Raw genomic sequence first — 24,528 nt, 5'->3', positions numbered from 1 at the left:
CATGCAATAAAAGGATGCGCACGCCGATGGAACTAACCTATCAGCACTGTCTATCGATAAAATCAACATGTGCGCATACCAGGCGGTTTATATATTACCTTGTTGGCAATAACATCGTATAGGCACCTGTATGGTTGCTACACCAAGTCTTACACAGAACTTGTCTCATGTTTTGGAGTAGTGTACGTTCATAACAACGGGGCGGTGGGGTAGCCTAATGGTTAAAGCGTTGGCTCGTCACGCCGAAGGCCCGGGTTCGAATCCCCACATGGGTACAATGTGTGAAGCCCATTTCTGGTGTCCCCCGCCGTGATGTTGCTGGAATATTGCTAAAAGCGGCGTGAAACCAAACTCAGTCAGTCAGTCAGTCATAACAACGACCCTAGGTTGATGAAACCTATCGACACTGATGATGACATCAAAACTCTATTCTCCCCAGCGTGGTTCTGTCACCGTGACGATACGGGTTGGAATTGTATCTTTACCAACCTAATGCTTATCGTCAAAGACAACTATTGGATCCGATGCCAGGTTGGCTTCATGTCATCGTATCCCAATTGCGTAGATATGTTCCTGATGTCAATCACTGGATTAGTTGGCCCAGACTCGATTATTTACATACCGACATCATATAGCAGGCAGATTACTATTACGGCGTTGCAAAAAATACAAATTTTACAAATTGAAACATGTTAGGCACAGAAAACTCGAACCATGATAAACGGTAATAAAACAATAAATTTATTTTAAGAAAAAATAGAAAACAGTTTTAAGTCGAGCAAGTGGTATGTCGTTTGCATAATGAAGGTTGAGCAAATTCATAGATACTCTAATAATACCAAGATCACGGGTACACCGTTACAACCTCACCATACCCAACAAAACATAAGGCACTTTTATGATATCATACTTATGTTCCAAGGAGATCCGGTTCTCATAGTGATTGCGTTCTCATGGAGATCTAATCTAAACATCTTAGTGCAGTGCTGCCTTGACAATATGGAAACATTCCGGTCAAATTAGAACGAGTTTCGAATTGTATCGAATGCACGAGGCAATGCTGAATGTATGCCGTATATTGAAACTGGTTCCGTATACACTGCAACCTCCTTAATACAGACCCCGCTTATCCGAATAAGCTTACTGAACGTCCCAAAGATCATTAACATAACAGTGATTCGTAATTACAGAAACTTGTTAAACCGTACGATGTGACTGAAACTTATTGCGTCCGGATTGAAAGGGTTTCAATTTATATGCACTACATAAAGCTTTTGATCCATGATTTTGATGATTTCCAGTTATGTTCCTACCGAGTGTCGGATAGCACAAAACTGTTCCATAACCAAAGATGCGCAACTGTATGGAAAGCAGGAATATGGAATGACTTATGCTGAATAACACCAATCGAACGGCAATGCCTGCATTGTCTCAAGTAGGATTGAGTTTCCTTTCTGTTTGAAATGCTTTAGACCAACATTGTCAGGCTAGATGAAATGTACATACATTCAGATCCAAACAACATTACAGAAATATATATTTCGTTGAACAATGATAATGGGATGATTACAGGTGACACGAGACAGTTCGACAGAATGTACATCAGAATCTCTTTGTTATTTACACACAGGGAGATGTCCCCTCCACAGATGTCAAACTTTGGTTTTGATGTTCATAGCATGACTGCTTTTACTATGAAAATATAAATGAAAATATTAAAATATGAAAGTATGAATATGTCTGACAGTGCGTTATGTACACAGTGTGGAAAATGGAAGAGTAAAATGAAATGAGTCCTCGACGAACGTCAACCTTGGACTTGAACAGTTATCGTCAGCAGTGTAAGGTTACTGTCCCCAGCTGACTGAGGAATGTCATCAACTAGCACCCGCCTTTCAAACACAAAGCATCATGAGATTGTCCACAAGTTTGTCTCTTGCCACATTCATCCAATGAAAACAATTCCTCATGACTAATGACCGCAATGGCGTCGAGGTTCTTGACTGTTTATGAATTCACACGATTGTGTCAGGAAACTGTCACTGCCAACCCGTCGATTTGGGTCCGAAACGGAAGCAAAGTTTTTTTAGGGTAGCCACTATTTTTAGGCAGGTCGATGAAATAGCCTTCTTTTCTTGAATACCTGATGAAATGAAAGAAAATATTGATTCAGTATACATCAAACACTAATCATACCATAGATACATGGTACTCGTCGAAGTTTGATCAATAATTATACACCCCCGAACAATCTGTTCTATTTATTAGATGCAAAGGTTCGTGTACCAGAGAGCAAGTGAGAAATAAGGTTCAGCTAGAAGTCCCAGTAAATATTGAATACTTGTAATGACCTAAGCGAGAGTTCATGGAAAAGTAAAGTGAATTACTAGTTCACTATCGGGTACCCACCTCATGGACCTGCTCATCTTCTCATATGTCATCTCCTTCTTGTTCTTCTTTTTTCTGACCCCAGAGAGTTGCAACTTCCGATGATTTGACGACTCTGAAGACGCCCTCTTCTCTATTCTCCCACTGGATGATGTTACCGTGGCATTTGGGATCTTTGAGAAGGTCTCTGATGAACTCCCATAAATGAAGCACTTTGGAAGCTGCAAGGAAAAATATTCAAATTGAGAGTGCTTGAAAATTCTCAACGATTTATGTCAGCAATGCTATTGCTATAACATGACGGCTCAAACATCACAGAACCTGTGAGTGACAGCATGAGCAACGGTGACATAGAATTACTCAGACCAGATCTGCAACTCGAAATTCTGGTTTGCAAAATATTCTCACCGGCGCAAAAGTTGCCCCGGAAAGGCAACACGTACGTCTGAACTAATCAAGTCAGAATTTGAACTTATCAATGTCATACGAATATCGTTTTGATAATTGGGTTATCCAGCCCTGTATTTTGACCTGCGGTTGTCATAACTGTGCAGGCCAAACAAACAATACGAAGTACACTGAAATTATAAAAGTTAATCTGCAATCCCGGAACATACCTGGGAACTGTGGCATGAAACCAATGCTATATTGCAGTTTACTCATCATTCACTAATCCGGACACTTATTAATCCGCACGAGTTACCTCTGATGACAGATCCGGAATAATAGGGTGGTATTTTATAGAAAAAAGTTATCGTTTTATCCATTAATAGAATCTGGGATATATAGAAATCAAGATTTGTTTTCTGAACTTTAACACTCCAACATAAGAAGTACTCTCCAAAATAAGAAAGTATCCAAGAAGGTTCCACTGTAACATGAATTACAGATTGCATTGTAAGCTCTGACACGATTACGTTTTCGTACAATGTGGATAAGTACAGTTAACATGTTATCTTTAAACCAATAACGTTTTCCGTATTGATATAGCACAGTGGTAACAGCGTTTGCTAGTCAACCGAAAGTCTTGGTTTGATTCTCCACATTGGTACACTGTATAAAATCAGTATCTGGTATCATCTTGATGTCATCTGCTATAAATACCACTTTGATCGAACGTTGCTAAAACAACGAAAAACGATTGTCACTCAGTTACTCCAATATTCCATGTTTTACTGTATGACCTACACAAGGTTGATTTCATGTCACCTCGTGCTTTATATAGAAGAATAACTGTTCGTTTGCTTCCGGGTGTTACGACGGTACACATGAATGACCGGAATTCCTCATTGTGTTGCTTTCAGATAACGCCAAGACTTACACATAGTTCTCACTGTGCTTGAGAACCTGTTAATTTATCATTATCACCTTACTAACCAATAATAATTTCTTTGAGATTCTAATTATTACCAGAACGACTGATCCTCAATACATTTTGTTTACACTTCAATTTGGTTTGAGTCCTGCACGTTTGAATCCTTTAATCTGTATCAGCTGTTTTGCTGTGATATGAATTATTATATGGTATTTAAGAAGTTTCGACGTTATGAATGTTAATTTCTACATACAAAACGTCACATGAAACAGTATTCATGTCGCAAACGTAACATGAAACAGTATTCATGTCACAAACGTCACATGAAACAGTATTCATGTCACAAACCTCACATGACACGGTAATACTATTCATATCACAAACGTCACATGAAACAGTATTCATGTCACAAACGTCACATGAAACAGTATTCATGTCGCAAACGTCACATGAAACGGTATTCATGTCACAAACGTAACATGAAACAGTATTCATGTCACAAACGTCACATGAAACAGTATTCATGTCACAAACGTCACATGACACGGTAATACTATTCATATCACAAACGTCACATGAAACAGTATTCATGTCACAAACCTCACATGAAACAGTATTCATGTCACAAACGTCACATGAAACAGTATTCATGTCGCAAACGTCACGTGAAACACTATTCATGTCACAAACGTCACATGAAACAGTATTCATGTCAGAAATATACATAATCCTCAGATAGAGCACTAAGCATCTCAACTATTTCCATGTCCAACAAGTATTCTTCCCATGAACTTACTCTGGCCCTTTTTCCGTCCCGGCTTTTTCTTCTGTGGTGGCCTGACGTGGTCATGGTTTGGCATATCCGACGCGAAGACTTGACTTAGTGGGGGACATTGGAACAACTCCTCTGGCTGGTACAGAGGTTCGTTGTAGAAGTTGCTCTCGTCTTCTTTTATGCTCATGATGCTGGCTGTGTTGTCATAGGTGTCGCTGTAGCAACTGCCGGGATCGCTATAATCTGAGGAAGGAACCACACAAAATTTGCTTAACGTTGAACCTTTTGCACAGGAACGGGTTTGTTATCTAAGTCTACTTCCTGAACATTTTTAAATAAACAGTCAAGGAAGTGTGTTCTCTATGATAAAGTGAGTGAGTGAATTAAGTTTTACACCACTTTTAGTACTATTGCAACAATATCAAGGTTGGGGACACCAGAAATGGGCTTCACACATTGTACCCATGTGGGGAATCGAACCCGGGGCTTCGGCGTCACAAGCGAATGCTTTAACCACTAGGCTCCCGACTCCTCTATGATAAAGACGAACACCGCATATGCGAAATTCAGTTAAGATTGAGGTACGTTATTTCATGATCATTCATTCACTATTCGCCCAACAGAATAAAAAACATTATGTTACGGTTTCTTTCATGTACTTTCATATATGATTCGCCAGAAGTTTCAAATATTTACAGATGCCTTAGCACATATGTACTGTTATCTGTGCTTGAATGTTGTGGATAGTGACAATTAACATGATTATTTGTACCTACCTGAGCCGCTATCATCAACACCATCTGAACCCAAGTCAGCTCGTTCAGACATTAGTTCAGATTGGGGGAGTTGAGACATGTCTTCAACGTCTGTCCAAGAGAGATGAGCGAGAGGTGTGTAGTCCGTCCCTTCAAAAGCACCAAGAAGTTCTTCTGCAATAGATGGCAAATGGTTCAGATGGTATTGTTCATGCACGAATAAAGTATGCTGTATACCTGCTTCAAGCAAACTTCAATCATAATCACACAACGCGCAACGAGTCCAAAAGCGATTCATACTTGACTTCACGCATTGGTCATTCGTTTTTGTACATGGTTCAAACATTATGCATGGTTCATACATGCCAGGTGAATAAGGGTATCAATGATCCACACACGCATATTTTATTTAATCATATTTATTGTGATCTATGGCCACATAAATATTTTTATTTCCTTATTTTAGATATATTGTTCATGATGTGTCTCGTTAGGTTTAAAACAGACAACGGTTTCTAAAACTATTTAGTTCTCCTTCCCCATCTGATACAGATGAGTACGTAGGGTTGCGATTTAATATTTTCAGCAATATCCCGGTAATATCCACATGAAATAGGTTCCACATCTGATCCAACCACTATGATAACCTACCGTCTCCTTTAAATAAAAATATAAAGCGTGTGTACTATTTTACATCTGTACAAGTCTAGAATATATCTACTTTGGATATAAAGTGTTGAACAGCAATTTTTTCACACCTTACAACTTGACCCAACAGCAACAACAGCAACATATGTTAAATGAGTTCCCTCTTCGAAAACTGCGGTAAGAGACAACTAAGTTCAGATATAGAAAAACATATGCGTATCTTATCGGAATCATCCAGCTACAAATATTGCGAATATTGTTAAGAAATCACGGTCAGCAATATCACAGGTATCAATGAAAGCCTGAGAGTTCGGTTCATTGTGTCGAGTGATAATAACACGCGTTCAGTCACCGACCTAGTTTACTTAACTCCTTCGAAAAGCATAGACGACATGGAGCTAATAATACCCTAATATCCCCACAGGAAATTTCAAAAAGCAAACTGACATTATAGTGGTACGACACATGTTAACTCACAATGAACGACAGTAATCCGAAACAGGAACTTTATTTTATTAATCGTACTCACATACATGCCTTGCACTCTCTTGTGTCACGTAATGCCTGTTTTGAAGTTAGTGCTTAGTTCTCTTAACCTAGCCTCAAGGAAGACATGTGGTTCCTATTGCAAGATTACAGTCTGTACTATATCGCGAGCAAATACGAGAGGACGGAAAATGACCACAGTCTTAGATCATGTGATAAGAACATGGCAAGTATTGATAATCTACTGCTCAAGCAATGTTGGCATGGACCAAGGTATTCACTAAAACAAAACACCACCGGTATTTGAAACGGAGTATATATCACATAATAAGGCTGGAGTGTAACCCCATGAAATAACTCAATACGCTTCAGTTATTGTAAGGATATATACAGAACACCCTATCAGAATCCTTTTTTCTCCTGTACAAATGATACAACATGAAATATCTTGTAAAGGTTTCGGACTAACAGATAAATATGCCTGCTTACAAATCAACAACGTGTACAGAAAACTCAACGAGGCTGGTAAAGTACATGGCTGACGTTAAGCACAGACTGCTAACCTTCGAGGTGGATTAACAGTTATGACAAGCTATTGCACTTCGTAGACAGGCTTTTATGATAAACTTGCAAGAAAAATATATGATCGTAATAAAATGAAACATGTTATACCTTGTTTTCAACTGAATATTCACGATGATGATACACCATTCCTTCCGTTTGATAGTCCAAATGTCGAATGAAACACGTCGATAGACGTACACAAGGAAACAGAAACATTTGGACAGAAACAAAGGCAATTCTGTTTGAGTTGTGTCACACAAGTTTTCCTCAAACTAGCATCAAGGAAATGAAAACAAATACAAGGATTTTCCTCCTCCTTGGGTCGTCTTATACCCGGCAAAATGTATGAAATAACACCCTGTGTGGACAAGCGCTCTGATGCTGCAGATTACAACTGTCAACCAGGAAGAAGATTTTTTTCAAGAATGCAAATATCGGACTACAGCTGTAAATTATTCTTGCTGTGTTGCTGCTGTTTTTGTCAATTCAGTTTGGGTTATCTGAGGGGGTGTGTGTTTCTTCAAATCAAATTAAGGGATACAGATTATCTAAGGAAGTACACTCACCTACGCAGATCATATCCAATATGGCGGAGACGATTTGTGTGGTCACTGGTTTAGAGGGCTGTCAAGTTTGATTGTGTTATTCACAATAAGTAACGACTGAATTTATAGAAGCTTATCTGGGAGTAACTTCACGATATGCCACTGTTTAATGAGTAATTGTCTCGTACAACATGTCTATGAGTGATTTGTTGTTTGTTTTCGTGTACAACGTAAGCCATATGTTTGATAAGATCTCACGACGAGGAATGAAACACCAGGTGTTAAATCATTGAACTGTCATGAAACTCTGACAATGTATCACGCTTTGAAACTGTTCCGTTCCACCTTCTCACAGTTGTGTGGCAATAGGCAAAATTATAAGCTCACAAACCACACATGGTTTTCTGCTGTGGATTGGGCGCAACGGTGAGGTGTCTTACAATCTCTTTAGAAAGAGTAATCTTATCCCAAATTGCCCGAAAAGTGTCGTTTAATGCTTAATCCTTTGAGTTGAATTAGTGCTAAATCACAACCGTTCCTGAACAAGTTGGATGTTCTGGAACTACCTTTCCTATACAACTGCTTTCAGAACCACTGAATGATGTAAGTGACAACATTTATGAAAGTGTGAATCACCGCCGGTAACACTATTGATAATATGGATGTTTGATTCAGGTTGATGGCTTTTTCAGTTGTGTACACACTTGGATATAAATGGCCAACATATAATCAATCAAGTTTTCCTTGACACTGTATTATATACAGTCATCGATAAGTGTTTAGCTCGGTTCCACTGTATTTCAGTTTTAACATTATTGTGAGGAAAGCTAAATAAATTGCATGCCACGATCAGAGGGTTCTATCCACTCTTCGTATGTTCACGATCAGTGTTGTTGGGGTGTTTTAATGAAACAAACAAAACTATTTCTGTATCCATAAATACAAACGACAAAACCCTTTCCGATTCCATAAGAAATCTCTGGTAAAGATATATCTATATATCCATTCTAGGAATGGAGTTTCCGATCACCTTTAGTAACCCCATGGATCTATAAAACACATTAACACAGGACATTGTACCATAGAATATACGACAGATGAGACATCAGCTGCTTCCGTAACTAGTTGAAAACTGTACCCGTGAAGATCCGGTTAGAATTGGTCTTCCGCAACCCATGCTTGTCGTAAGAGGCGACTAACGGGATCGGATGGTCAGGCTCACTGATTTGGTTGACACATGTCATCGTGTCCAAATTGCGTAGATCGATGCTCATACTGTTGATCACTGGATTGTCTGGTCCAGACTCGATTATTCACAGACTGCCGCCATACAGCTGGAATATTGCTGTGTGCGGCTTTAAACAACCGACCAACTAATTGCACACTGCAGACACCACGCATAACTTCTAGGTCAAGTTACCGTTTAAAAAGCAGATAGGATCAGCGCCAATAGTGTATGTTTTGTTGTATACAATCTCCAAATATATGTCAAACCCACAGCGACAATGGGCGAACAGCCAATCAAAGAAGGCGGCTGAACAATTCACAATACTTCTTTGCTCTATCTAACTTCCTGATTCATTTTTATTGCAGAAGCAGTGGAATGTCTTCAGCGGTTCTTGTTATGGTTTCGATGAACCGACTTATATAAATGTATGGTATGTAAACCGCTGGCCAACAGAAGGTATACACCAAAATTAAGGGACTGAGTGAGTTCAGTTTTACGCCGCACTCAGCAATATTCCAGCTATATGGCGGCGCTCTGTAAATAATCGAGTCTGGACCAGACAATCCAGTGATCAACAGCATGAGCATTGATCTTCGGATACGATGACATGTGTCAACCAAATTAGTGAGCCTGACAACACGATCCCGTTAGTCGCCTCTTACTGCAAACACGGGTTGCTGAAGACCAATTCTAACCCTATTCCAACAGAAAGTATACACCTATGATTGATTGCAGCTTAAAACGAAACACACAAGTAACGGGTACGTTTTAGATGCGGATAACATTTTCGTGGTCTGTTCCTTTCAAACAAAGTCGTTCGATGACAGTTTGTAATTCTAAAACTTGGTAACTGTGTTGTCAAATCCAATTTTCAAATTCCAATTTTAGAGAGAATGCTAGTTTTAGTCCTTGATACTGTGACATTCTAACTGGTTTTACTGTCCTTCGATGACAGGTGTTTATAATTTACTTGTATTTATAGTGAATTATATACTTGTTTTAGTCATGATATGGCTAAATATTGCCGATGTGACTTTAAATCTTAACTCACTCACTAACTCACTCACTAACTCCAATTTTGCAGGTGCATTCTTTTGATTTAGTACGGTGTTATTCAGAACAGATCATTTCTAAGTGGGTAGAGGGACGCAATTGTTTTGATCATTCGTTTCTGAAATACTGTGAAAACTGTCGATCCCAATTTTAGAAAACCAAGATTGTTCACTAGACGTGGGGCATGTTGTTTGAAAAACACCTCTTCGTGAACACCTGGTATAAGCAGTTGGTAGGGATTCGTACATTGAACTGTGTTGTTGTTTTTGTTGTTGCTTTCATTGAAGTATTGTGCGAAAGATATAATCAGTCTCTTACAAACATCAAGGCCCAGTCACTCTCGCCCTGTGTTATGTTGTTATAAATGCATTCTGCATGATGCAATGCATTCTAAGCGCCAGTATAGTTATGTTACAGTTGATACATAATGCATGAGCCGTGATCAATGTTAGTTAGAAAAAAATGCACAAGGTTGAATGTCCGTGCATACTGCATAGTGGATAGTATAAGCATATAAATGAAAGGTATATGAATATCTGTATAAATTAGCTTACCCGACCTAAAACGAATACATGACACGTTTTATGGACAGGAGCTTGATTATATTCAATATCGTGACGTTCCAGAGCTAATCGGGTGGATGATGAAGCCAGAATTAGTTATGAAAAGTCGTGATAAAGAACAAAGAACAAGTTGTTATCCATTACAATTGCCATGTATTCATGTCCGTCCAACTTCTAAATGTCTTTCAATAACTGAGCTTACACGAGTGAGTGAGTATCATTTTACATCGCCTTTACCATCATCCCTGCAACGGCAAGGTGATGTGTGGGGTGACGGTACACGGATTATATATATGATAAATGCATTATGGTGCACTGGGTTATCTAGATTATAAGTTGATCGAATAGACATATACTGAATTCGACAGTAGAGATTAATAGATTATGCATGGAACACATACATCCCTAAGTTTATCAACACATAAGGTATATGTATGGCGCCATTACTAAACCATTCGCGGGATGCACTAGCGATATATAGGACTATTACGTTGATAAATTGGACAATGTAGGTTTTTCCCGCTCGTCGATGAGATAGTCCTTTCCTGCTTTCAATACATCACACGTCACAGCCACGGAGATGTTAGTACAGTCAGGTAGAAACTGGGGATTGGGTGGGCAAGATGGCGGGTGGATGGAGGAGGGGTAAGGCGTGTAAAAATATGATACGCTTCAGAAAAAAACTGCTCCTCCATTCAAACAATGTCTTGGAGTAGTCGTAATCTTAAACATATCCTCTGTCTACCCCACCCCCACTCACAACCCACCCCACCCCCACTCACAACCCAACCCACCCAATCCCACTCCCACCCCACTCAAACCCCACCAACACCTACTCTCCACCCCACCCCACACCCACACCCACACCCACACCCACACCCACACCCACACCACCCTCGCCAGAATTGAAAATAGAATACACGGCCTTTAATTTATTCATAAAGCAAATAAGCGACACACAATTTATGGATTATCGAAACACTCCAATACTGTTAACATTGATCTATAAGTTAATGAAAGATTTTGGAATTGACAGTTATGATAAATCGATACATTTGTACTTACAGTTACTAATGGGAGACTTGAACATAAAGGGTACACCAAGGTCACTAGCGTAACAGCATTCCATATGCCAGGACGTAACAAAGCGCCTATTTTAGTGACTATGGAACAGGTGTATCAGAGCAGTTTCACGTAGTCAAGTAAACAGATTGCAATGCGCCTGGCCTACAGACATTCCCCCCCACGTACTAAGTCTGGGTATATGTGTTAGTGTCTGATATGCTGTGTTGTCTTCCTGGTTTGACAACAATTGCAGTATATTTGACGGTGTGGTGTTGCATTGTCAGACAGAAAGTTAATGGAAAGAAGAGGCATAGTTAAACATGTTGTACTACATCTTACAGATTATTACATCAATTATACACCTGGCGTGCACGTGTATCTCCCAGACTTTATCATAATAAAGTTCAATCTAAGAAATACCCTTCATAAACACACCTTTCGTTGATGTAGATGCATGTATGCACTACACGTATCAACTCGTGACAAGAACCTACATGTATACTTCTTTAGCATTTTAATGTATTTATATAGCATTTTCAACTCCCCGGGGAGAATACAATACAAAATAGATACATCCCATGGGCCACTGATGCGGCATATCATGACGCACAGTGACTCTGATACGTCCCTGTCATCATCCTGCCCTGTACAATGGACCATCACGGCTGTAGGACCATGATTATATAACAATTAAACAATTTATGGTATGTGTGGAGGGTTATTTCCATATATTGCAGTCAAGAACCCATAATAGTATCAGCTACATCCATAAAATGTCACAGATTCAGCGATGATGATAAGACCTCAAGACCTTTCCTCATTGACCTTTCGAGCAGCCTGATAAGGTTCAAGATATATGTGAGGGCAACGTTTGTAACAATCTGTTATAACTGCACCGACCATGCACACTTAAACCTTACATGCAACCGAATTACAAAACCATGACAAGCTTGCAAAGGTATGTATTGGTGATGAGAGTGAGGATATTTATTGGACATTAATAGCACTATTCATCAGTTGCCAGACGTGTTTGTGGACTTTCATTTGAATCAGATCAGGCATGAAGATCAAGGTCGTTGACTGTGTGGAGCCATGCACAGATGGGATCCTATTGGATCTATTGTAAGTTAACCATGCAGGTTTTTGACCGATTCAGGTTTTCTTATGGACATCCCTTCTGTATTTTGTATGCTTCATGACACTTGTGATCTCTTACATCATACGTTGTTATATTAATATGTTTGTGTCCGCCCAACTCTTCCTCCAGGATTTGAACCTTGTGTTGATCATCCAGAGACACTTCCGGAAATATCACAGTTTCATTACATCTGAATGTACAGGAAACTGTTCATCTGAGCACTTAAACTGCGAGTGTACCCTAGCGAATATATACACACACCAAGCTGTCAGACAGATAATCAGAATCTAATTTGCCCTGTCGTAGAGGATCAGTGCTGGCAACAATACTATTCGTCAACCAATTTCTGAGATGACTGGACAATAACTAACCATGGTCCATTGCTCAAACTAACTGTAAAACCATGGTGAAGGGTGCGTTAGAAATTACCGCTATGTTTACACTTCTACCTGTCAATGTGTACAGATGACACAAGCAGAGCTAGCGTCATATCAAGCGTGTTGTGGATCTTAGTCAGCAAGAGTTCAACAATCGTTCCTTGCTCAACATTATCCCATACCATTTGAAACCGCCCATTTGACACTTCCTTCAAGAGGTGGACACATATGGAAAACCCAATACTTACCATCAAGACTGTTATGGGGGTCAGTGTTCATAAAGTCATTCTCTCTCATGTACTCCATTCTGTAGTAATCCTGTGGGGTCGGGTGGTACTGATGATAGCTGAGGTACTGCTCAGACGGATACTGGGTGATCTGAAACAACCCGTCCAAAGTAGGGAGATCATATGTGTGTGCCACTACCACCGACTGCCAGTGTTATGAGCAAGCGGTACACAGTTCATATTATCTTATCAACGCAAGGAGGAAGTTCACCGACAGGGTCAGCTAAAGCAGTGCATATTGTGTAGTAAATGCATGGGAGACATGAATGTGATGTCATTGTATACCCTGGCTAGGTTTTTCTAAACACTTGTTAAAGGACCGTGCATTCAATTTGTACATGATATGTAACGTATATCATAGGACATGGCTTGTGAAGAAGCGAAAGTATAAACTCGTGAGTGAGTGAGTGTGTGTATGTTTGTATGTTTGGTCGTGAGTGCGTATGTGTATGCGTGCAATTGTACTAAGATAGGAGCGACGTGTGAAGCCCATTTCTGGTGTCTCCTGCAGTGATATTGCTGGAATATTGCTAATAGCGGCATAAAACTTAACTCACTCACACACACACTCACCCACTAACCCACTAACCCACTGTACTAAGATGATGACGAGAGAAAGTTGCAGGGTGAATAAAATAACAATTAATTCAATACGATGTGTTTAACAAATTACGGTCCCTTGGTGAATTTCTGAAACAGAAAATGGTCCAATCTTGTTCATTCGACTATGAACCAAGGGTCATACATGGCATCATGTAAAGGGGGTATGGTTTCACACTTTCATTCATCTCTCACTATCATATGAGATCGATTAAAATATTTCGCAGAATTCCTCCAATGTGGGATTGGACAGGGTTTTCGACCTTATATACTGAGTGAGTGAGTGAGTGAGTTTAGTTTTACGCAGCTTTTAGCAATATTCCATCAGTATCAGGTGTCGGATTGGGAGAGTGAGTGAATGAGTGGGTAGCAATATTCCAGTAATATCACGGCGGGGGACAGCAGAAATGGGCTTCACACATTGTACCCATGTGGGGAATCGAACTTCGGCGTGACGAGCGAACGCTTTAACCTCTAGGCCACCCCACCGCCTCGTTCTATACTGAACAAAATGCCTTACCGGGTCAGAGCATTCCTTCCAGAAGTTGTCAAACCATTGTGTTCCATGTGAATGTTTGCTGGGCTATGTGTAACGGGTGTAAGTTTATATTATTAAGAGCAACCCAACCAGGAAGTTGTATCAGGTAACAAGCCTTTGTCGTGAAGGTCGCGAAAACGTCAATGCCAGAGAATAACCAGTCTCGATTTCCCGCCGAAACAGAATCCTTGGGGATTGTATGAATCATTGATGACTGCAGAAGTTTCACAAAAAAGGATAAGGATGTCCTTTCCCTGTTATAATCTGGGGCGGTGGGGTAACTCAGTGGTTAAGCGTTCGCTCGTCACGCCGAAGACCCGGGTTCGATTCCCCACATGGGTACAATGTGTGAAGCCCATTTCTGGTGTCCCCCGCCGTGATATTGCTGGAAAACCATACTCACTCACCCACTCACTGTTATAATCTGAATAAATATGTGACTGTTTCGTCAAATCCCGGTATTATGATTACGCAGGGATCCTTCCTGTTTTCATCGTCCCTTAGCCTTCTACACCAAACAAAATCTTTCTCGGTGGATAATCGTGACTGGGCATTCTCTGGTGTTGACGTTATAAAACAGTCCTCTTTCCTTGTATGTAACGAAACCAGACACATGTGGCCACACGTTCTCAAACGTAAGACGGTGGGTAGGCCTTGGGGACTAGGGGTTGCCATTTCACGCGATTCTACTTTTAGGTATAATGTGTGAAGCCTGGGATCAGGTTGTGGAATATTGCTAGAAGCATCCACACATCTACCCTTGCATCAATTCTGAATGAGTTTGGCCTTCAGTTTTGGGGGTTGGGGGGTTTGGGGGTTGGTTGGTTGGTTGGGGTTGGGGTTGGGGTTGCAACAGTAGTATTCAACATAAGACAACCGAGTGGTTTATAGAAGTAACCTGATATATTTTGTGTCATTGTGCCATACAAAAAGAATGCCTGATCATCATTCAGTCACTCATGCCCTCCTATTCTTCAATTAACTGAGAAGCTTCACTGCTCCACAGACAAGAGATGTGTTATTTGTAGACGTTGTGCAGGGGAAATACACCCAATCTGCACATCTGCACACCAAGCTAGTCCTGTGTATTTCTGCGATATGATACCCCTTCTGGTACTATCTGCCTATTTCTACCTACACATTCTTGTTCCACCTGCCTTTCCCAAGCTACCCTTTCTTGTACTATCTTCCGATCGTAAGCAACAGCCTCTGGTACTATCTTCCTCCTCCTAGCTACCCCTAGGTAACCCTTCTGGTACTATCTTCCTATCGCTAGCTACACCTCCTGGTACTATCTGCCTACTCCTCGCTAAAGCTACTGGTTCTATATGCATATTCCCAGCCACCCCTCCTGGTACTATAGCATATTCCCAGCCACCCCTCCTGGTACTATAGCATATTCCCAGCCACCACTCCTGGTACTATAGCATATTCCCAGCTACCCCTCTTGGTACGATAGCATATTCCCAGCCACCCTTCCTGGTACTACAGCATATTCCCAGCCACCCTGCCTGGTACTATAGCATATTTCCAGCCACCACTCCTGGTACTACAGCATATTCCCAGCTACCCATTCTGGTGCTATCTGCATGTCCCCGGCTACAACTTCTGATACTATCTGCCTATTCCTCGCTACAGCTACTGGTTCTATATGCATATTCCCAGCCACCCCTTCTGGTACTATAGCATATTCCCAGCTACCCATTCTGGTGCTATCTGCATGTCCCCAGCTACAACTTGTAGTAGTGCCTATTCCTAACTACAATTTCTTGTACTATCTGCCTATCCCCAGCTATCCTCCCGGGTAATATCTGGCTATTCTTAGCTACCACTTCAGGTAATGATAAGATCTGCCTACCCTCAGCTATCCCTTCTGCTACGATGTGCCTCCACATTCCTACCCCATATTCCACACCCTTCTGATATGAAGGAAATATACCCACAAGCCTGTCTGATACGAGCAGTTCGTCACTATTATGAAATTAGTGCAAATAATTGAATATCTTGTCCTCCCTTTTCATGAGATCATTGGTGGTTTTCCCAAAACATAATCAATGAATTTTAGATAATAGTCATAAATCAGAATGCACAGCATTTTATTAAGAAGACGGGAATTTCCATTATGTCCTGTGGAATGACCAGGTTTGTGAATTACGAATAGTTCGCGGAAACAAATCGCTATTTTGAACTGCTGGGCCACAGCAATAAGTCTAAATGTCTCACAACCTGGTTGTAGCTCACTTTCATTGTCTACAAGGGACGGTGGAGTAGTCCAGTGGTTAAAGCGTTCGCTCGTCACGCCGAAGACCTGAGTTCGATTCCCCACATGGGTACAATGTGTGAAGCTTATTTCTCTTGTTCCCGGCCGTGATGTTGCTGGAATATTGCTAAAAGCGGCGTTAAACCAAACCCATTCACTCACTCATTGTCTACTATCCCGTTTTCTGTTTGCCGTCTTACTGCCTGTATTGCAGTATGTCTGACCTACTGCAAATGTTCTTCCAGTAGCCTGTGAATCTGTCTATCTATACTGATCTGCCTGTGTCTATTTTCCATCAATCCCTCCATTCATTATCCATCCACCCGTCACCATCCATCTCTCTATCCATCTACTCATCTAACTATCCGGCCAATTCGATCTATTTTTATTGAATCAGACTTGAAATAAGGGATAGACTTAAGGCCAAACACCATATCATACGCAAACCAGGGCTATGAAACACCACACAATCTTTACTAACATTTTACTATTCAAGTGCAACATAAACAATTTGTTTCCTCGTTATCAAATTTGGGGAATAGGTTTTCCTCGTTTGTGCGAGATTATGTTTTCCTACCACCAATCGTAGTTAGTTCCTCACCGGTGAAAAACGGAAGTTTCCTCGTTGAGATACGTAACCACACTATAAGTCACGTGATTAAGATACCATACCAATTGGTTCTCGGGCGTAACATTTGTGAGGAAAATATCCATATTTGGAAAGTATCACTTGCAGTGACATTAGCGTTGATTCGTCATCTTTCAAAATGCTGGGACCATTGTAAATTTGATATCAGGCAAATTAATATGTACAGTCAGTCTTGCCTCATAACATATTCATTCTACCACAGTAATACCATTTTGTGCGTGCATGTATATTTTTCATATAGTTCGTTTAACCACTGATAGGAGACGATTACCAATTTGAAAATGAAACAAAATAAACAGCGGACAGTAGACCAGTAACACAATAGTTGAAAAATCAGCCAGAAAAGTTCAGGAGTTGCATCTCATTATTTCAGTCAAAACATACTAACTGGAAATTTATAAATTTTGCTTATGGGAACACGAGCGTAAGGCACTGATGACAAGCATGCCATATAAAATCTAAAACACAACCTGTAACCCACAAAAGATACACTGTCGATGGCATAGTTCTTCGTGTTCCTTGTTGAGGAGAATTTAGTAACGTGGGATGAATTTATGGATGTAAGCCGACACTGTTTCACATATTTTCCATACCTTACTGATAAGTAGTTGGCGTACAATTTGTATCCGTCAAGGCAACGAATGATTAAAGGCAAATGAACTTTACTGAGTAGGTCTAGCAGCATCAGAAGCATTCATCTTCTGTATTGATCTGTCCGTCCGTCCTTCACTCCATCACAATATAATATAGTAATGTGGTTGTGGCTGACTGAAAACTTAAGGAATATAATTGTTCAAGTAATTGAAATGTATACTTACAGCGTGTGAAATGGAGTACGGGAGGGACGCAGCCATGTTTGCTGTACCTGCAGCAGAATATATGAAAATAATTCACCTGGGAACATTTAAAATAAGCATAACAAACGCAAAAGATAAGAAACATAATGTATATTATTGGGGCAAATTGCTTTTTGAATTGAGTTATTTAGAATGCAACAAAGTATGTCCCAATATTGAAAGGTGTGCCCTTAATCTCCTCTCCATCCCACACCCCCTTCCCCCTCCACACTCACACATTCATACAAACATAAATGCTGCTGTTGTAAGAGTATATGTATGCAATGTTCAACAACCAAGGGTATTTATGACGCTTTTCCTCATTCCATTTGATTGCTTATAAACATATTACAGCGAGATGTTTAACTCCATTCTCTACAATATTGAGTAAATATGTCTGGACTGACCAATCCAGGGGTTGACATAATAAGAAATGAGCAGCCAGAATACCACGCCACGCATTTAACCAAATCACCAATTTACCCTCCCTAATTTGACTGACTGACTGACTGAGTTTGGTTTTACGCCGCTTTTAGCAATATTCCAGCAATATCACGGCGGGGGACACCAGAAATGGGCTTCACACATTGTACCCATGTGGGGATTCGAACCCGGGTCTTCGGCGTGACGAGCGAACGCTTTAACCACTAGGCTACCCCACCGCCCCTTCCTTAATTTGAACCACAAGCACACGAGACTGTGGCCAGTGTTCCTGGAACACACATAGGGCTTGACAATGAAGTGTTCCACAAAGTATTAAAAATAAGCTTTATCATATGCCGGAGGGATGGTCGAAGTTAATATCTTGTTAACGTATCAGGAAGTTCATACATGTTTAGAGACCGTTCATCATTTTAGGCTGGGAGGTGGTTGGGTTGTGGTGATGATGATTTTAAGGGGTGTCACCCATTTTGCTCTGGGGAGTTAGGGCGGTCATCAATTCAGCAATCAGCAATTTTGTACATAAAATTATGTTTAAAATTATGCTTAGAAATTATGGGGGTATTTTGCACGTGTATATGACATGCAGGTTGGGGCACTTATTTTGTAAATAAGTCGTAGCGGGGATCATTGACACTGTACATGCTTCTCCATAAATATCATCATCAACCCCCACCTCCCACCCCACCCCACCCCTAGCAAAAAAATATGAACGGTCAATGATTGTATGAGGTTGGTCACGAGATCTTCAAACCAAGCTAACTCCGAATAGCCTACAACACGAATATCCAGTTAATTCGGAAGTCTTCGGCGAAGTAGAGTCAACATATAAGAATATTATTGAGAACATCTTCAGGAACAACACTTTATACAGGATCAGCACAGCTACGTGAACGTCAGTGACAACATCGAGGAGACAACCGGATATTTTCATTCATTTACTGCGTCTTTCGTTCATGTATCAGTGTAGGATACTTGGTAGGGTATCTGCACGGACTGTGATGAATGGTACAGCAAGTTTCCAGTAAGACGAAGATTGGAATAGCTAATTTATATGATGAAGTGTATATGGATGGCAACTTCTTCTTTATTGTATAACACGACGTTTCTGGGCTACTCCTTGCCCCTTCTTCATCACCTGATGATGGTGAACTAATTATACAGTATAGTGAATGGTGAAATTAATATACAGCTTAGTGAATGGTGAACTAATTATACAGTATAGTGAATGGTGAAATTAATATACAGCTTAGTGAATGGTGAACTGACTCTATAGTGTGGGGAATGGTGAACTAATTATACAGTATAGTGAATGGTGAACTAACTGTACAGTGTAGTGAATGGTGAACTAACTCTACAGGGTAGTGAATGGTGAACTAATTATACAGTATAGTGAATGGTGAACTAACTCTACAGTGGGGTACATGGTGAACTAATTATACAGTATAGTGAATGGTGAACTAACTCTACAGTGTGGTGAATGGTGAACTAATTATGAAGTATAGTGAATGGTGAACTAACTGTACAGTGTAGTGAATGGTGAACTGACTCTACAGTGTAGTGAATGTTGAACTAATTACACAGTATAGTGAATGGTGAACTAACTCTACAGTGGGGTACATGGTGAACTAATTATACAGTATAGTGAATGGTGAACTAACTCTACAGTGTGGTGAATGGTGAACTAATTATACAGTATAGTGAATGGTGAACTAACTCTACAGTGTAGTGAATGGTGAACTAATTATACAGTATAGTGAATGGTGAACTAACTCTACAGTGTGGTGAATGGTGAACTAATTATACAGTATAGTGAATGGTGAAAGTAATATACAGCGTGGTACATGGTGAAGTGACTCTACAGTGTGGTAAATGGTGAACTAATTATACAGTATAGTGAATGGTGAAAGTAATATACAGCGTGGTACATGGTGAAGTGACTCTACAGTGTGGTAAATGGTGAACTAATTATACAGTATAGTGAATGGTGAACTAACTCTACAGTGTGGGGAATGGTGAACTAATTATACAGAATGGTGGGTGGTGAACTAATTATACATATAGTGAATGGTGAACTAACTCTACAGTGTGGTAAATGGTGAACTAATTATACAGTATAGTGAATGGTGAACTAACTCTACAGTGGGGTGAATGGTGAACTAATTATACAGTATAGTGAATGGTGAACTAACTCTACTGTGTGGTGAATGGTGAACTAAATATACAGTATAGTGAATGGTGAACGTACTTTACTGTATTGTGAATAGTGAACTAACTATACAGTATGGTGGATGGTGAACTAACTATACAGTATGGCGGATGGTGAACTAATTATACAGTAAGTTGAATTGTGAACTAACTCTACAGTGTGGGGAATGATGAACTAAATATACAGTATAGTGAATGGTGAACGTACTTTACTGTAATGTGAATAGTGAACTAACTATACAGTATGGTGGATGGTGAACTAATTATACAGTATAGTGAATGGTGAACGTACTTTACTGTATTGTGAATAGTGAACTAACTATATAGTATGGTGGATGGTGAACTAATTATACAGTATGGTGAATTGTGAACTAACTATACAGTATGGTGGATGGTGAACTAAATATACAGTATGGTGAATAGTGAACTAACTCTACATTGTGGTGAATGGTGAACTAAATATACAGTAAAGTGAATGGTGAATGTACTATACATTATGGTGAATGGTGAACTAAATATACAGTATGGTGGATGGTGAACTAATTATACAGTATGGTGAATAGTGAACTAACTCTACATTGTGGTGAATGGTGAACTAAATATACAGTAAAGTGAATGGTGAATGTACTATACATTATGGTGAATGGTGAACTAACTATACAGTATGGTGGATGGTGAACTAATTATACAGTATGGTGAATAGTGAACTAACTCTACATTGTGGTGAATGGTGAACTAAATATACAGTAAAGTGAATGGTGAATGTACTATACAGTATGGTGAATGGTGAACTAAATATACAGTATGGTGGATGGTGAACTAATTATATAGTATAGTGAATGGTGAACGTACTACACAGTGTGCTGAATGGTGAACTAACTCTATAGTGTGTTAAATGGTGATATAAATGGAATATAAAGTAAGGGTATGTAAAATGATGGACGGTACAGTAAGTGTTTGTTGTAGGATAAAGAGAATGATAAATGGTACACTGTGTATAAACAGGATATTGTGGACTTGAAGTAAGTAACAGCACATAATGGGGCAGGATAAAGTCAGTATACAGAACATGATGCAGGGTAAAGTACTCATACAGAATATGATTAATGTTGAAATAAAACAAGAATACAGACTAATGAAAAATAAAGTAAGTCAACATATGTGAGTGAGTGAGTGTAGTTTTACGCCGCACTCAGCAATATTCCAGCTATGTGGCGGCGGTCTGGAAATAAGCGAGTCTGGACCAGACAGTCCAGTGATCAACAGCATGAGCATCGATCTGCGCAATTAGGAACCGATAACATGTGTCAGCCAACCAGCCTGACCACCCGATCCCGTTAGTCGCCTCTTACGACAAGCATGGGATACCCGTACCTTCACGGGTACAACATATATGAGACAAGGTTAAGAATGTACGCATAACAGGATGCACCATGCAATAAATAAACAAGTATACTCGTAAAGTAACGACTGTATGTTTATATTCATCATGAAATACACATTTTGTGTGACAGATCAATAAATTATTGTCATCATACATATCTGGAATTGGTTTTAGACCAGAGGATTGGTGAACAAAATATTTATGAAAAGTGGATTTTCTTGTAAAATAGTGCTTCTTTGTGGAACTTTCAAAATGACAGAGTAATATATACTTACTCGTTGGCGTTGGACAACAAATATATGATACAATCTCGGATAACAATTTCGTACACTCCCACCTAGTGGAGATTAAATTACAGAATGAATCGTCCAGTGAAGAGAAAGAAAAGGGAAAATAGACAATACGCTCCTATGCATAAATAAGTGTCTCCTGAAGAACGCTGGTTTAACAGTAACAGACACTTGAGGACCGACCGTTTCACGTCACTGGCGTGCGGTTGGCAATATTATTAGACAAATTATGCGTTCAATATATAATATTTTTGAGCAGTTATAGAATACACGTTAGATTTCCACTTTTAAATCGTTAGATCCCAAACCTTATAATTATCTACAACTTCATCGTAACATCTGTGTAAATTGATGATGTAAATAAAATTGCACCAATATCAAACCCGTTGACCTGCGGTTAAGGGAATAAATGAATATTCATGCCAGTTAACGAGAGATCAAGAAATATGACGGGTTTTCTACTATGTATTGAGAGTATTGTTATACTGTAGTACATGGAGCGAAGTGTGTAAACTACAGTGAAAACGCTTTCCTGCTGAGTAAGCAAAATCAATGTCGTTTGTGTCAGTGATGAATTCGCTTCGCAATAGCTTTTGAAGTTGTAGTGTTATAATGTCTCAATTGGAAAGCATAATCAATTCGGGTTTTTTCACAAACTTGCAATCAATTCATAGCTCGATACAAGATGCCGTGAGACTAATTTGGTAATATGCTCTGCAAAATGGCCTACAGCTTAATAAATAAGATTTAGGTTTTCTCTTAATAAGTTTTTAAAGTTATTAAATAAAGGAAAATACGAGGAACATCGTGAGATGCAAAAAGGGTTATCTAAGAAACAAAGTAAAAAGATAGTTTTTTTTGTAAAATTAACACTGCATCCCAACCGTAAACTGGCCGATGTAGGTCTTTTTAGAGTTAATAGGACCCAGGAATATGACAGGTCGTCGACTTTGGTGTTCTATGTTCCTATGCACTTATTCTTTCCATGGAAAATGTTCATCTCGTACCCAGGGATATATTAACAAAACAACACAAAAGGAAAATGTCAGAAGGGACAAAATAAATACAAAATGAAACGTTATTAGTCATAATAAAATAGACAACTCCTTACCTTGACGATAAATGTCCGTGTTTCTATATAATAAATTTCCGCGACTCAGTACGTCTGAATTTAACAGATTTGTTGAAAGTTCTAAAGAACAATGACCAAAAGTGTTGCCACCGCTGCATTTATCTAGACGGTTCAGTGGTTGGTTATTAATGACATGGCCTGTATCAGACAAGCGACTTCAGCATCTGCATCCGGAACGGATGGAGAGGTTTCGCTGATATCATTACATCGGTGGATCTATAACAGCGTGTCTCATCTGTGATCCTGCAGCGACTGTGCGTGGGGGAGCGAATCTTCATGAACAATCTGGTTTAATATAACTTAGTCTCTGACTAGTGCAAAGCGGTAATTATTCAGCGGTCTTGTAGATTCCGTGTGATTTATATTTATGTATATGATATAATGCTTTTTTATAGCTGGAGGTTCAATTAATGACATACTTATTCTCCCTCACAAGACACCAGAAAAGAGAACGTACATCTGTTAAATGCTTAAACCAATAATAGTAAGGGTCGACTCTACATTGTTAAATACCCATAGAAACTGGACTCTACCTCACAAAAGCAGCTGATCTATTGTTGAAGTCTGAGAGAAAACCACATTAAATTCATTTCAATCGGAGATATAATTTCTTATAAATTTTGGGGGTATTTTCTTGTAGCTGCATTCGTTACATTTTGGGCATCATGCTATAAATTCATGCCTGCTAATAACACATGGTGAAGTATATTTATAATTGATATACGTATGTGTGTGTGTGTCCTATTTACGATGACACAGACATGCTAAGTGATTTCCTTCCTAATTCCCACTTACGAGAAGACCTTCTAGGAATATAGTCTGTCCTGCAAAATATGCAACACGCCACAATATCATCATCACGGATTAGAGAGTTCCGTGAGCGGGGAATGATTATAAAGAGCTGAAGGAGCTGTCACCGAGCGGCTGTTTATCGTGTGGTTTGAATGTTGGAGTTTGTTGCTGGAACCCACACTCACTTGTTGTTCATTCATTCTCTTATTCT

The 24,528-nt window shown here is 39.6% G+C and overlaps 1 protein-coding gene across 1 annotated transcript in view; it reads right to left on the bottom strand.

The window, feature by feature from the left end:
• Nucleotides 1-720: 720 nt before the first annotated feature.
• The window catches only part of LOC124263193 (ETS homologous factor-like), a 33,236-nt gene continuing 9,428 nt past the window's right edge, over nucleotides 721-24,528 (bottom strand). Inside the window, 8 exon segments of the mRNA XM_046697767.1 lie at nucleotides 721-2,087; nucleotides 2,089-2,143; nucleotides 2,410-2,462; nucleotides 2,464-2,609; nucleotides 4,500-4,721; nucleotides 5,255-5,407; nucleotides 13,149-13,278; nucleotides 18,053-18,099. Coding sequence (XP_046553723.1) covers nucleotides 2,040-2,087; nucleotides 2,089-2,143; nucleotides 2,410-2,462; nucleotides 2,464-2,609; nucleotides 4,500-4,721; nucleotides 5,255-5,407; nucleotides 13,149-13,278; nucleotides 18,053-18,099 — 854 coding nt within the window. The 3' untranslated portion in view covers nucleotides 721-2,039.

This window comes from Haliotis rubra, unplaced genomic scaffold (genome assembly GCF_003918875.1).
Source record: "Haliotis rubra isolate DU_JTF1 unplaced genomic scaffold, ASM391887v1 Scf870, whole genome shotgun sequence".
NCBI classification, from domain to species: domain Eukaryota; kingdom Metazoa; phylum Mollusca; class Gastropoda; order Lepetellida; family Haliotidae; genus Haliotis; species Haliotis rubra.
The sequence above is the reverse complement of the archived record's forward strand: the minus strand, read 5'-3'. Positions and strand labels throughout refer to the sequence as shown.